This window comes from Hyla sarda, chromosome 1 (assembly GCF_029499605.1).
Source record: "Hyla sarda isolate aHylSar1 chromosome 1, aHylSar1.hap1, whole genome shotgun sequence".
Classification (NCBI taxonomy): Eukaryota; Metazoa; Chordata; class Amphibia; order Anura; family Hylidae; genus Hyla; species Hyla sarda.
This window is the reverse complement of record NC_079189.1, coordinates 522,737,270-522,752,360: the sequence shown is the minus strand read 5'-3', so window position 1 is coordinate 522,752,360 and position 15,091 is coordinate 522,737,270. Positions and strand designations below refer to the sequence as shown.

Genomic DNA, 15,091 nt, shown 5'->3' with positions numbered 1-15,091 from the left:
CTACTGCCACCCCCACCCCTCACCAGCAGCCATGGCAGAGGAAGGTGAGCACAGATTGCCCCCCAAGTCAGACCTGCGAGAGGATGGACGATGGCGCAGATAAGCATCGGCCAACTGACTACATAGGATATCTCTGTAGTAGGTCAGTTTGTCCTCCCTCTCAGTGGGTGTAAAAAAGGCTCCCATTTTGTTCCGTTAGCGAGAGTCCAATAAGGTGGAGAGCCAGAAGTCATCCTGCTGCCGAATGGCGACAATTCAGCTGTCACTATGCAAGCAAGTGAGCATGCATCGTGCCATTTGTGCAAGTGACTAAGAGGGACTCCCTGCCTCCATCTCCACTGCATACTGTCACGGTGTGTCTGGGTCCTCTGTCTCATCTCCCTTATAACCCTCTAGCTCCTCTGGCTGCTCCTGCTCCTCCTGTTCTGTCAGATGACTAGAAAAACCACCCATTTCACGAAACCTAAACTGTGCTCCACTGTCCCCCCCCCCTTCTCTTCCAGTTCCACCCCCACATGTGGCCGTGAGATGTAGGTGCCACGTCTCCAGTGCCCTGACCAGCCATCGTTTCCAACACGTGTTGTAGGAAATGAAGCACTGAAATGATGTCGTTAATCCCGAATCCTGGCGAATGACTAATAATGTGGCTTCCTCAAATGGTCTGAGAAAACGGCAGGTGTCACGTATGAGCTGCCACTGTTAACATATAGCACAGGGGAGTCCCCCTATCCCCTTGGATCATCATAAAATTGGTGATGGCTTTTCTCTGTTCGTAGAGTGGGTCCAACATATGGAGGGTGGAATTCCAATGTGTGGAAATGTTGCAAATCAGACTGTGTTGGGATATACCATTCTGAAGCTGCATCTCAAGGAGGGTGTGCTTTGCGGTGTACGTTGTCAGTCACCATGGTTCCCATTTCCAGTTTTCATGCAGTAAGCCATGATTCAATTTCTTGATGAATTACTTTTGGCAGTTTCTCCCCTGTGTGAATAGCTTGACACCGCTGTGCCCTGCACACATGGTATGCTGGAGGGGCACAGAGACTTGTCCATGCAGTGGAGGCTGAGGACACGGTGGAGTATGAAGAGGCGAAGTCGCACACTGTCACAGGACCAACAGCCTGAGAGCATGGAGGCGGAAGCGGCGTGACCTTTCCAAGTTGCTGTTGTGGTTGTGTAGGAATCACATACACCCACTGGGCCTTAAAGGACATGTATTGTCCCTGACCGTAGTTATAGCTCCACATGTCGGCGCTGCCGTGTACTTTGGTACACACCAACAGGCTCAAGGATTGGCTCGCCTTTTGTTCTACAAAATTGTGCAGGGCTGGTACTGCCTTTTTCAGAAATAAATGACGGCTTGGGACTCTCCATCTCGGCTCGGCACAAGCCATCAGTTCTCTGAAAGGTGTCCATCACGTGAAAAGGGAAAGACTGCAGCACCACCAACTTGGACAGGAGCACATACAGCTTCTGCAACGTTGGATGAGTGGGGGTATACTGTTCTCCTACATACTGACTCAAAGTAGGAGAAGCAGGAGTGTCACGATGCCGGCTGGCAGGAGGTGGATCCTCTGTGCCAGAGAGGGATTGGCGTGGACCGTGCTAGTGGACCGGTTCTAAGTCACTACTGGTGTTCACCAGAGCCCGCCGCAAAGCGGGATGGTCTTGCTGCGGCGGTAGTAACCAGGTCGTATCCACTAGCAACGGCTCAACCTCTCTGACTGCTGAAGATAGGCGCGGTACAAGGGAGTAGACAAAAGCAAGGTCGGACGTAGCAGAAGGTCGGGGCAGGCAGCAAGGATCGTAGTCAGGGGCAACGGCAGGAGGTCTGGAACACAGGCTAGGAACACACAAGGAAACGCTTTCACTGGCACGATGGCAACAAGATCCGGCGAGGGAGTGCAGGGGAAGTGAGGTATACATAGGGAGTGCACAGGTGAACACACTAATTAGAACCACTGCGCCAATCAGCGGCGCAGTGGCCCTTTAAATCGCAGAGACCCGGCGCGCGCGCGCCCTAGGGAGCGGGGCCGCGCGCGCCGGGACAGGACCGACGGAGAGCGAGTCAGGTACGGGAGCCGGGGTGCGCATCGCGAGCGGACGCCACCCGCATCGCGAATCGCATCCCGGCTGGAGGCGGTATCGCAGCGCACCCGGTCAGTGGATCTGACCGGGGCGCTGCAGTAGCGAGAGTGTAGCGAGCGCTCCGGGGAGGAGCGGGGACCCGGAGCGCTCGGCGTAACAAGGAGCATCTGGAGTGACAGAAGATGGGTATGACAGGCAGCTCCCTTCAGCTCCCTGGAGCTTTGGCTGGCTGAAACAGGGAGCGGTGTGCCACTGGGTGATGCAGAAGGCTGGACCACCGTATCGGAGCCATGGTTCTTCCAGGCAGCTTTATGGTGATGCTGCATATGTTGACGCAGGGCCGTGGTGCCAACATTGGGACCCTGGCCCAATTCACCTTTTGCTGACACATCTTGCATGCGGCCAGGTCAACATCCTGCGGATACTTGTTGAATGACTGCCACACCGGCGAGTAGTTGATTTTTCCCCCAACAGTCCACACTGATTGACTGCTACTGCCGCCGACTCCAGGAACCCCTGTTCCACTACCTCCCGGGAAGGTAGGCTGCCGCTAAGCAGGTGGTCTGTTCCAGGCATGTATGGCTCCAGACTTCCCACTTCTGCCACCATGATGACTGCCAAACCTGCTACCAACTTGCTGGCTCAGCTGCTGCCTCACAAGCAACCTGCAACTCTTCTCCTGATGATGATGAAGCCCCTTCTGCACCCGGATCCTAAGTACGATCGGCTTCATCATCATCAAGTTGTGTCTGCACTTCACTGATGTCCTCCTCAGGTTCCTCAACTATGTCTGCTTCAGGAGCCTGAACGCCAGCAACACCACCTCCCACACCACTCTCCTCATCCCTACTTGCCCACCTAGCGGAGGAAGTGGCTGATTTCTCCTCCACTTCTTGGTTGGGTAGTAGCTGCTGACTGTCCTCACTAAATAGTGGGGCTGAACCCACAGCACAATATACTTCTGTGGGGAAGGGAACAGCATAGGACAGAGGCAATGGGAGGACAGGGACTGCTCCTGAGCCATGCCAACTGAGGGTTGTGTCTGAGGAACCCACTGACTGTAGACTTGGGTGTCAGATGTCACTTATGATTAAGTGGATGACCGAATTAACCAATCGATGAAGGCAGATGGGTTGCTGGTCGTGACACAACCGCTAGCTGATATGGGAGCTCAGGCCTCTCGCTGCGACTCCTGCTGTCACTCGTCCCTAGTCTACTGCAACCTCTGCCTACGCATGATGAATTTAGGCCTCTGCCACTCCTCTGTGCAAGTCCCGGTGCTTCTCTGCCTGACATACTTAGTGCGCTCTACTACACTTAAAACAGTATTTGTCTAGAACAGCAGCAGGTGTGTACTTTTGGCTGGCCTTTCACAGTAACTAGGCCCTTAGGACTATAACCGGAACAAAATCTTACACCACCTATGTACACACAGGTTACCCTTAATAGAGGACAATACGCTCCGCTTTGCAACCTGTATTAGGCACAAATAGCAGGTGATTATGGCTTTTAGTGCTCTGCTCACCCTAACTTGCTGGCTACTATTAGCTTTTCATTTGTTGTACACACCAGTGCTGCAGCACACAGTCGCTGTGTAGTACACCCAAAATTGCACTCTCTTCATCTCTCTCTTCATCTCTCTTCCCTATCAGTATTTCTAGGCTAGATTTGGGTTCCAGGTAAATCACTGCTGTAAAAATGCTTTTCTGTGCAACACACTGCTCTCTGTCCTTCTCTCTCTCTGCAATAAAATGCTGAAGTGACTGGCCACAAGCTGGCTGCTGATTATGCAGGGTTGTGACATCACCGGGGTGGCTGGCAGCTGATAAGCTGCATGCTGAATGTGATTCAGGGTCATCTTGCCTACCCGCCTACCCAGAGTTCCTTGCCCCATGTCCTGACATGTGGATCCACCATCTTAGATTCCCTGGAGCCTGGACCGCACTAAATGGAGTTTAATGAAGTGAATTGTGTGATCGAATTGTGGCGATATTCAGATTTGTTGCGAATCAAATTTTTCCTGAAATTCATAACAAATTTGAATTTGTCAGATTCGATTCGCTCATCCCTACATATGACTGTGCACATTGGCCAAGATGGGCCCTGATCAGCATCCCTGTGCACTGTGTGTGTCCTCAAATGAACCTCTGCATGGAAAGATTGTCAGATTAGAAGAATGGTGCATAGGGATTTATTCTGTACTCCAAGTGAAATTGGACATCACATACCAAGTCTAGGGCATCCAACAGTGTTTACACCAACCATCAGAAGGCACTTTCATGATTTTGGGCTACAAGCTAGAGGCCTGCGGATGATCAGGAGTCCGGCGCTATGCCTGCGGGTCCCGCAAATCCCGCACCACCATGGCAGCCTTAATATAATAAGTCCGACTCAGCTGCGGCTCCTAGTCCTGTCTCCTCCCCCTGCCGCTGTGCCGCCATTTTGTGGAGCCCGCACTCAGCCTGCCCTGGAGGATTGTCTGTAATCCATCTTCCTGAAGATGATCCATCATCTTTTGCTGCCGGGCCAAGTAGGTCAGAGCGGGATCATGCAATGGGCATGCACACACACTGCCAACAATGTTACTCACTCACAATTCACACAGTGTGCTGTGCTGCTGCCCCGGCCGGATATGTAAGTTTACTGACTGCATCCATTGGTGATCCTCCTAGCCAGGGCCTCTGTCTGCACTGCTATTCACATGGGCTAAGTGCACTGCAGAGCATTGCACCCAAATCTCTTCTACAGACACTGGGGTGCAATGCTCTTCAGTCTGCACATACCCCCCAATGTTTATAGCAGTGTGTGTAGTGTACATTCCTATATAGGTTGGGGTATGTGCAAAGCATTGCTCCCTAGTCTGAGCTACAAATTCAGGTGCAATGCTCTATGTATACCCCCACCTGTATAGGAATGCACACAAGCACTGCTATACACAAGGGGGGTATGTGCAGACTGCAGAGCATTGTACCCTAGGGTCTGTACATTCCTATGTTGGCGGTAGCAGGCGGGATTGGACACAAATGTTGTGGGAGTGGGTGGGAGTGAAGAAAACACCCTGCGTGAGCGGGTGGGATTGGTCAAAAAATCATCAGGAGCGGGATTAAAAAAACAGTCCAGCACAGGGTTCTAATACAAGCCTGATGTCAAGCTAGCTACAATTGTTCCAATAACCTCATGTCTCCGCTCTTAAGGGCTATTATGGTGAAGAACAAGATAACAATGGATACTGGAATGTCGGTCTATCTTTTCAGGGATGAGTCACACTTTTGTCTTTAAAGCAATGATAGTCGGATATTGATCTGGAGACCATGAAGGGACATCACATTGGCCCTATTCCAAAGATAAAGGTGTGGGGTTTCATAATGTGCAGTATGTGTACCCCTCTAGTCTTCATTTTAGATACACTAGCAGCTTGTGTTACATTGATTTGGTTATGGAACCAGTAGTACAGCAGTTTCTCCAAAGTGTCCCAAGAGCCATCTTTTAACACATACCAGAATGGATGTTGCTCTTGCTACTGTGAGCAGCCTGTGTAGCCTAAACATGCTACCATGTCTCCGTATTTTGTTTCCAATTTTTAAAATTTTAAAATCATTAGCATGTTGTCACGATGCCGGCTGGCAGGTAGTGGATCCTCTGTGCCAGAGAGGGATTGGCGTGGACCGTGCTAGTGGACCGGTTCTAAGCCACTACTGGTTTTCACCAGAGCCCGCCGCAAAGCGGGATGGTCTTGCTGCGGCGGTAGTGACCAGGTCGTATCCACTAGCAACGGCTCACCTCTCTGGCTGCTGAAGATAGGCGAGGTACAAGGGAGTAGGCAGAAGCTGAGTCGGACGTAGCAGAAGGTCGGGGGCAGGCGGCAAGGTTCGTAGTCAGGGGAGATAGCAGAAGTTCTGATACACAGGCTTTAAACACACGAAACGCTTTCTCTAGGCACAAGTGCAACAAGATCCGGCAAGGGAGTGCAAGGGAGGAGACTAGATATAAGGAGGGAACAGGTGGGAACCAATTAAGCTAATTGGGCCAGGCACCAATCATTGGTGCACTGGCCCTTTAAGTCTCAGGGAGCTGGCGCGCGCGCGCCCTAGAGAGCGGAGCCGCGCGCGCCAGCACATGACCGCAGGAGACGGGAACGGGTAAGTGACCTGGGATGCGATTCGCGAGCGGGCGCGTCCCGCTGTGCGAATCGCATCCCCAACGGCCAAGAGAGAGCAGCGCTCCCGGTCAGCGGGACTGACCGGGGAGCTGCAGGGAAAGAGACGCCGTGAGCGCTCCGGGGAGGAGCGGGGACCCGGAGCGCTAGGCGTAACAGTACCCCCCCCCTTAGGTCTCCCCTTCTCTTTATCGGGTAACTGCCTCCCCTGGGATGAGGACACCGGGAAAGGATGGAGGGATTCCTCAACGGCAGGCAGAACCGCAGGAGTAGGAATGGGGAGAGAGGGCAGAGGGCGGGACCTGGCACGGGGCAGTGTGACACCAGGAGGAGGGCCATGAGGGGACACAGGAGCTTGCCTGATGGAACTGGGAGGGGGGGAGGGGCATTTCCTGTGGCAGGCAGAGTCCTTAATGACCTTAGGGGGACCAGATACAGGAGGAACCACAGAGTTACGGCAAGGGTTACTGGGAACCGGTTTTAGACAGTTCTTGGAACAAGAGGACCCCCAACTCTTGATCTCCCCAGTGGACCAATCCAGGGTTGGGGAATGAAGTTGAAGCCAGGGAAGTCCAAGGAGAATTTCCGAGGTGCAATTGGGGAGGACCAAAAGTTCAATCCTCTCGTGGTGAGATCCGATGCTCATAAGAAGGGGCTCCGTGCGGAAACGTATGGTACAGTCCAACCTGGCTCCGTTGACCGCGGAGATGCGGAGTGGCTTGACAAGACGGGTCACCGGAATATGGAATTTATTCACAAAGGACTCCCGAATAAAATTTCCAGAAGCTCCAGAGTCCAGACAGGCCACGGCTGAGAGGGGAGAGCTGGCTGAAGTGGAAATCCGAACAGGTACCGTGAGACGTGGAGAAGCCGACTTGGCATCAAGAGACGCCACACCCACGAGAGCTGAGTGTGAGCGTGCGTTTCCCAGACGTGGAGGACGGATTGGGCAATCCACCAGAAAATGTTCAGTACTGGCACAGTACAAACAAAGATTCTCTTCCTTACGGCGATTCCTCTCTTCCAGGGTCAGGCGAGACCGATCCACTTGCATGGCCTCCTCGGCGGGAGGCCTAGGCGCAGATTGCAGTGGAGACTGTGGGAGAGGTGGCCAGAGATCTAAGTCTTTTTCCTGGCGGAGCTCTTGATGCCTCTCAGAAAAACGCATGTCAATGCGAGTGGCTAGATGAATGAGTTCATGCAGGCTAGCAGGAGTCTCTCGTGCGGCCAGAACATCTTTAATGTTGCTGGATAGGCCTTTTTTAAAGGTCGCGCAGAGAGCCTCATTATTCCAGGAAAGTTCAGAAGCAAGAGTACGGAATTGTATGGCGTACTCGCCAACGGAGGAATTACCCTGGACCAGGTTCAGCAGGGCAGTCTCAGCAGAAGAGGCTCGGGCAGGTTCCTCAAAGACACTTCGAATTTCCGAGAAGAAGGAGTGTACAGAGGCAGTGACGGGGTCATCACGGTCCCAGAGCGGTGTGGCCCATGACAGGGCTTTTCCAGACAGAAGGCTGACTACGAAAGCCACCTTAGACCTTTCAGTGGGAAACAGGTCCGACATCATCTCCAGATGCAGAGAACATTGGGAAAGAAAGCCACGGCAAAACTTAGAGTCCCCATTAAATTTGTCCGGCAAGGACAGGCGGAGGCTAGGAGTGGCCACTCGCTGCGGAGGAGGTGCAGGAGCTGGCGGAGGAGATGATTGCTGAAGAAGTTGCGAATGTTGGTGCACAATGGTGGACACTTCCGACAGCTGGTGGGTAGAAGGGTGATCTGTCGGGCTTGCTGGGCGACCACCGTGGAGATATCAGAGGCAACTGGCAGGGGAACCTCAGCGGGATCCATGGCCGGATCTACTGTCACGATGCCGGCTGGCAGGTAGTGGATCCTCTGTGCCAGAGAGGGATTGGCGTGGACCGTGCTAGTGGACCGGTTCTAAGCCACTACTGGTTTTCACCAGAGCCCGCCGCAAAGCGGGATGGTCTTGCTGCGGCGGTAGTGACCAGGTCGTATCCACTAGCAACGGCTCACCTCTCTGGCTGCTGAAGATAGGCGAGGTACAAGGGAGTAGGCAGAAGCTGAGTCGGACGTAGCAGAAGGTCGGGGGCAGGCGGCAAGGTTCGTAGTCAGGGGAGATAGCAGAAGTTCTGATACACAGGCTTTAAACACACGAAACGCTTTCTCTAGGCACAAGTGCAACAAGATCCGGCAAGGGAGTGCAAGGGAGGAGACTAGATATAAGGAGGGAACAGGTGGGAACCAATTAAGCTAATTGGGCCAGGCACCAATCATTGGTGCACTGGCCCTTTAAGTCTCAGGGAGCTGGCGCGCGCGCGCCCTAGAGAGCGGAGCCGCGCGCGCCAGCACATGACCGCAGGAGACGGGAACGGGTAAGTGACCTGGGATGCGATTCGCGAGCGGGCGCGTCCCGCTGTGCGAATCGCATCCCCAACGGCCAAGAGAGAGCAGCGCTCCCGGTCAGCGGGACTGACCGGGGAGCTGCAGGGAAAGAGACGCCGTGAGCGCTCCGGGGAGGAGCGGGGACCCGGAGCGCTAGGCGTAACACATGTATTACTCCTGTGCCACGTTTCGCCCCAAATCCCCAGGGTCCTTGAAATGTTAGGTAATCCAATCCCAAAATGTGACAAAACCCTGGTGTTCTTCACCAAATATGCTACAGTCTAAACTCAAGTATTGCAACAACTCCATGCCTTGTATGTTCTTGTATGGATTTTCTGCAGTTTTCAGCTAATGCTTAAAGCACATATGGATAGCTTTGGAATACTGGCATGATAATTGACTACAATTTTAAAATAAATAGTCTTTGCTATGCCACTTCACAGTCCTGTAAATGTGATAATTGAGAAGCTTGGCAAATGCATGTTTTCTATTTATACATTTTAATCCGGGCATCAATGTAGACAAACTATACAAGAGGTGGCAGATTTTTACCTTGAGCAACTTAAGCAATAAAAACGTGTGCGAAGAATAAGTACATGGATGAAATGGTAGCTATAAATACAACTGAAGCCCTATTAGTATCAACACTCTAGAAGGGAAAGAAAATATGCACACCAACAACAACACATGAATAATAATTGGACTATTTTCACACAATAAAGGTTAAAAATGGTCAGAACGCAGCTGGAATGCGACACATTTCACAGTAATATTTGCTTTTTCTAAATCATCTGGGAGAAAAATCTTCCTGTCAGAGCAATGTTCGCAGAGCCTGTAGCTCTGTATTATGGAGCTGTAGGCACTCTGTTGGCCACTATATTGTGTCTTCATATGCCACTGAAAAATAGTGTTATTTTTTCTCATTTGTAGTGGTTCTAGGGCATCTAATATAATATGTCATGACTTTTCTTCCAAGTTTACACATAATTTGTCAGGGAAAAAAAACTGATTTTCTGAAATGAAGGCATAAAGAGGTAGAGTTAGAGTTCATAGACATAGCTATAGGCACTCTATTGGACACTATATAGTGCCTCCACATGGCTCCTTTTTATAGACCTGTTTTCCCTTTGACACAATACTAGTAAGGAAAATCACCTCTGAAATAAGAGACATTCAGGGTGTAATGCAATCTCATAGGCTTCTATGTCTGATGTCTTATGGCTCCCCTTAACGTAGAGTTTGAACAGAACCATATTACGATAGTGTCCAAAGAGTATAATACATTCTGCATATTTGTATTTACTTTCTTTAGTAAAACACATAAATAAATATAAATGAATAAAACTGAACTGAAAGAAATAAACATCAAGAATCTAGAAATGAGAGGGTATGTTCACACAGCAGAATTCCGTGAGTGAAATTCTGCACAGTGAACATTAACATCAGTTTGAACGGGTCTTCCGTGAGACCCATTCACATTGCAGAATTTCTGCGGACGACAACTCCGCCTCTTAAATTGTTCCGTGCAAAGAAAGAACATGTTCATTCTTTGCACGGAAGTCCACGAGCACTGCATAGCCGTCAATGGTGATGGCGCAGTGCTGCGCGGTCCTACCACCGCCGCAGGCTGCAAGGCGGAATCTCCGCTCTTTGAATTCTGCGAACGGATATTCAGCACACATCCGTATTGTGGACATACCCTTAAGGGTTTTTCACAACTATGTAAAGTGATACAGCCTATTAACTATCCAGCTATCTACATTTCTAACAGCACAATAGATCAATACAAGATTACAATGGAGGACTGAAGAGATTAACAAGAAAGCTTTTGCTTTAGCATAGTAATAGAAAAATAGATGTTGTTCCCTATGATGAAGACAGTACAGATTTGCGGAGCCGATAGTAGTTCTGTGTTATGTTTGATATGCAGAGCAGTTTGATAGTAATTTAAGCAGATGCCAGACTCATGTGATTGATTTCGCTTCTATTCATCAGACACAACCGGCTTTTTACAATATAAATCACATTCACAGCCTGCTCGGGTTTTGAAAGCGGGATTCCTACAAAAGATGACCCTTATGTCTAACCAAATGTGGGAAATGTTTTGATACATTTGTCTGTTCACATTGAAACCTTGCAGGCATAATTGTATCAAACAAGCAGAAGATCTACTTACTGTACTGACAGTTCCTTCCCATGTATTCTCCAGGGCATTCACATGAGTAGTTGGCCACCAGGTCGGTGCAAATTCCACCATTCCGACATGGATCCCTTTCACATTCATTTACATCTGTAGAAACAAATAATGTATTTGTTGAAAAAACACTAAGATAATGTGAATTATATAGATATATTTTTGACCCAGACCAGAAAAACCTACACAGAGGGAAATTATTATGTATGTATTGAAATTCCATGTATGTTGAGAATTTTATTCTGTGTTCTACAGAAAACACACAGTTTACAGTATAATATATGAATGGAATTTAGAAAATACCATCTACAGGCGGTAAAAAAAGATCTTCTCAGATAAGTGGGCATGAAGAGGGTCCTAAAAGCTGCAGCATACTGTAATGTTCCACATATCTGCTCAAGATTGCTATGCAAAAGATAAAATAATGGGGCAAAATTTGCATCAAAATGCTGTAAGCTGTGGATATTGACAAAACTGTCTCTTGTTCACGTAGTCTTGAAGGCAATGTGTTATCTTAAAAAAGACCTATTGTTTAAATCTAGTTTTAATGTAAAAAATACCTCTTTATAGGCTTGTTAGTGTTTTTATGATTCTTAAATTTTAGCCACTAAACCGTATAAAAAGTTAAAATTTATATAAAAAAAAAAGTTTAGGTAAAACATTTCCTTTTAAAGGGGTTCTCTGGACTGAACGTTTTGCCCAGCCCTATTGTTCGTAGCTTGTAAAAAAAAAAAAAAAAAAAAAAAAAAATAAGTTGAGAAATATATCTTACAGTCATGGCTGTAAATGTTGGCACCCCTGAAATTTTTTCAAGAGAATGAAGTATTTCTCACAGAAAAGGATTGCAGTAACACATGTTTTGCTATACACATGTTTATTCCTTTGTGTGTATTGGAACTAAACCAAAAAAGGGAGGAAAAAAAGCAAATTGGACATAATGTCACACCAAACTCCAAAAATGGGCTGGACAAAATTATTGGCACCCTTAACTTAATATTTGGTTGCACACCCTTTGGAAAAAATAACTGAAATCAGTCACTGGGCTGTACAGTGTGAACCAAAATCTTTTGGTAATCCTCAGATTTCATAATGCCTTGCACACATTCAAGGCACCCAGTGCCAGAGGCAGCAAAACAACCCCAAAGCACAATTGAACCTCCACCATATTTCACTGTAGGTACTGTGTTCTTTTCTTTGTTCATTCCATTTTTGGTAAACAGTAGAATGATGTGCTTTACCAAAAAGCTCTATCTTGGTCTCATCTGTCCACAAGACATTTTCCCAGAAGGATTTTTGGCTTACTCAAATTCATTTTGGCACAATGTAGTCTTGCTTTTTTATGTCTCTGTGTCAGCAGTGGGGTCCTCCTGGGTCTCCTGCCATAGCGTTTCATTTAATTTAAATGTCGACGGATAGTTTGCGCTGGCACTGATGCTCTCTGAACCTGCAGGACAGCTTGGATATCTTTGGAACTTGTTTGGGGCTGCTTATCCACCATCTGGACTATCCTGTGTTGACATCTTTCATAAATGTTTCACTTCTGTCCAAGCCCAGGGAGATTAGCTACAGTGCCATGGGTTGCAAACTTCTTGATAATGTTGCGCACTGTGGACAAAGGCAAATCTAGATCTCTGGAGATGGACTTGTAACCTTGAGATTGTTCATATTTTTCAACAATTTTGGTTCTCAAGTCCTCAGACAGTTCTCTTCTCCTCTTCCTGTTGTCCATGCTTAGTGTGGCACACACAAACACACAATGCAAAGACTTAGTGAACTTCTCTCCTTTTTATCTGCTTTCAGGTGTGATTTTTATATTGCCCACACCTGTTACTTGCCCCAGGTGAGTTTAAAGAAGAATCACATGTCTGAAACAATCTTATTTTTCCACAATTTTGAAAGGGTGCCAATAATTTTTTCGAGCCCATTTTGGGAGTTTGGTGGGACATTAAGTCCAATTGGATTTTTTTCCTCCCTTTTTTGGTTTAGTTCCAATACACACAAAGTGAATAACCATGTGTATAGCAAAACATGTGTTACTGAAATCCTTTTATGTGAGAAATACTTAATTTTCTTGAAACATTTCAGGAGTGCCAACATGTACGGCCATGACTGTATGTGTTCTGCCCACTGACCTGATGCCAACATTTTTTTTAAATGGCAGTAACACTTAAAAGGGGTATTCAATTTTTTTATTTTATTTTTTTTACCCTTTAGCCTATGATGCCAAGTTGTAATACTGTGTAATATTCTTTTATTATCTCTGTATCGCTTTGTCACTTTTTCATGTAGGGGACCCACACACCGAAATACTATAGTGCAAGTCTCTTTATTTTACTGTGGTTCTTTCCCAGCGCTCCATGCAGCCAGAGACTATATGTCAAAAGTCACATGGTCTTCAGGGGGGGTGGCTAAGCTGCAGTGAGTGGGTAGATAGCAGGGTGGAAGGAGTTTACTGAAGTAATGTTATCCACCCACTGCCTGGAGACCATGTGACTTGTGACATATTGTATCTGGCCCCATGGAATGCTGGGAAAGGTCAGAGACAACAGTAAAATAAAAATACTTGCACTACAGCACTTTTGAGTTTGAGTCTGTGCAATAAAATGGCACAAGGTGTATTCACACGTACAGTATCCTATGCATAATGGATGCCCAGGGTTTGAAGCTGCAGATTTTATGCTGCAGATTTTAATGTAAAATGACTGTACACAGCTTTAAATCTGCAGCTTTAAATCCTGAACATTAAATATTTGCAGGATACTTAACATGTGAATACACCCTTAAGGAAAGAAAGTACATCTTTTCTGTATGCTATCCTAGCATTGACCAAAATGACAAACGAAATGTAAAAAATACATAAAAATGTTGAGCCTATGTTTAGGTTCACAAATAGTCAAGCTTAGCCAAATGCACTGTGGATGAGTATTATTAGCATACATGTGGGTAAAAAGAAAACTAAAACAACACAGTTTTGTAAAAACTTTACACATTATACACATTATATGATATACATATGACTAACTCAAAGGGGTATATTTTGTTCAGAACGCTCAGAGCCGGAGACGTTATGGCCATGCCCTCATGCTGTCATGCAACGCCACCTCCATTCATGTCTATGGAAGGGGCCGTGAGGTGATGGAACAAGGGGTGTAGCTGTGACGTCACGACCACTGCCGCAGGAACCTGGCATTATTTTTAGAACACTAGGTGCTGCTGGAGATCACGGGGGGCCCCAGCAGTGGGACCTCTGTGATCAGAAATCCTATCCCCTATCCTTTGGATAGGGGATAAGATGTCTAGCAGTGGAGTACCCCTTTAACAAAAGATATAAATTACATTGTAAAGAATATCTGCAGTAGCAAACAATCCAAAATTTGAAACTTTTTATTTATTTATTCAGTTTAAAGGGGTACTCCACAGCCCCAGCATTCGGAACATTTAGTTCCAAATGTATGGTGCAGAATGCGGGGTCGTGACGTCATGGTCATGCCCCTTGTGACAACACACCATGCCTCCTCAATGCAAGTCTAAGGGAGGGGGCGTGACAGCCACCACACCCCTCCCATTGACTTGCATTGAGGGGGTGTGGCGTGTTGTCACAAGGGGCATGGCCGTGACCTCACGACCCCCGCAGCCCACACCCAACTTTCGGAACTAAATATTCCGAATGCTGGGGCAGTGGAGTACCCCTTTAAGCTTCTGATATATTCCCATTTATATTCTATATTTTACTTTGTTATTGCCTGTTTAGTTTTGTTTAATAACTTTGTATGTAAATAGGTCTAGAAGCTGGAGCTGCAATGCAGGCTCTGACCAATAACATTTCCTGTAGTTACGAAGAGTATATGAGGTCACATTATGGATCAACTCTTTAATCCCAGAACCAGAATCCCTTGTGAAAATTCATGAGCAGCCAATATTTAGGATACACAAATAACATTCAGGACAGCTGTAGTTTAAATTATGAGAAGTAAATTATACACCTAGATCAGCAATTCAGCATCATTTTTTCATATGATTTTATAATGTTTGCTCCAAGTTCTTAAAAAGTCAATTTTAAGGTAAAATGATAACCTACAAAATATACTTCTAGGGGACAACACCTCTGTATCATGATGCTGTGCTGAGCCACCAGATGGCACAGTACAATGCTGCAGGCACTCTGTGTCTGCCTACAGGCAACTGAATGACGCCCTAGGCTGGCCATACACGAGCTCATTTGACATAGAGATCTCTCTTAAAACTCTAAC

General features: G+C 47.4%; 1 protein-coding gene across 1 annotated transcript in view; it reads right to left on the bottom strand.

The window, feature by feature from the left end:
* The window catches only part of EDIL3 (EGF like repeats and discoidin domains 3), an 815,229-nt gene that overhangs the window by 412,900 nt on the left and 387,238 nt on the right, over positions 1–15,091 (bottom strand). Inside the window, exon 4 of the mRNA XM_056538782.1 lies at positions 10,824–10,937. Within this exon, the coding sequence (XP_056394757.1) occupies positions 10,824–10,937 (114 nt within the window). The remainder of the gene's footprint in view (positions 1–10,823; positions 10,938–15,091) is intronic.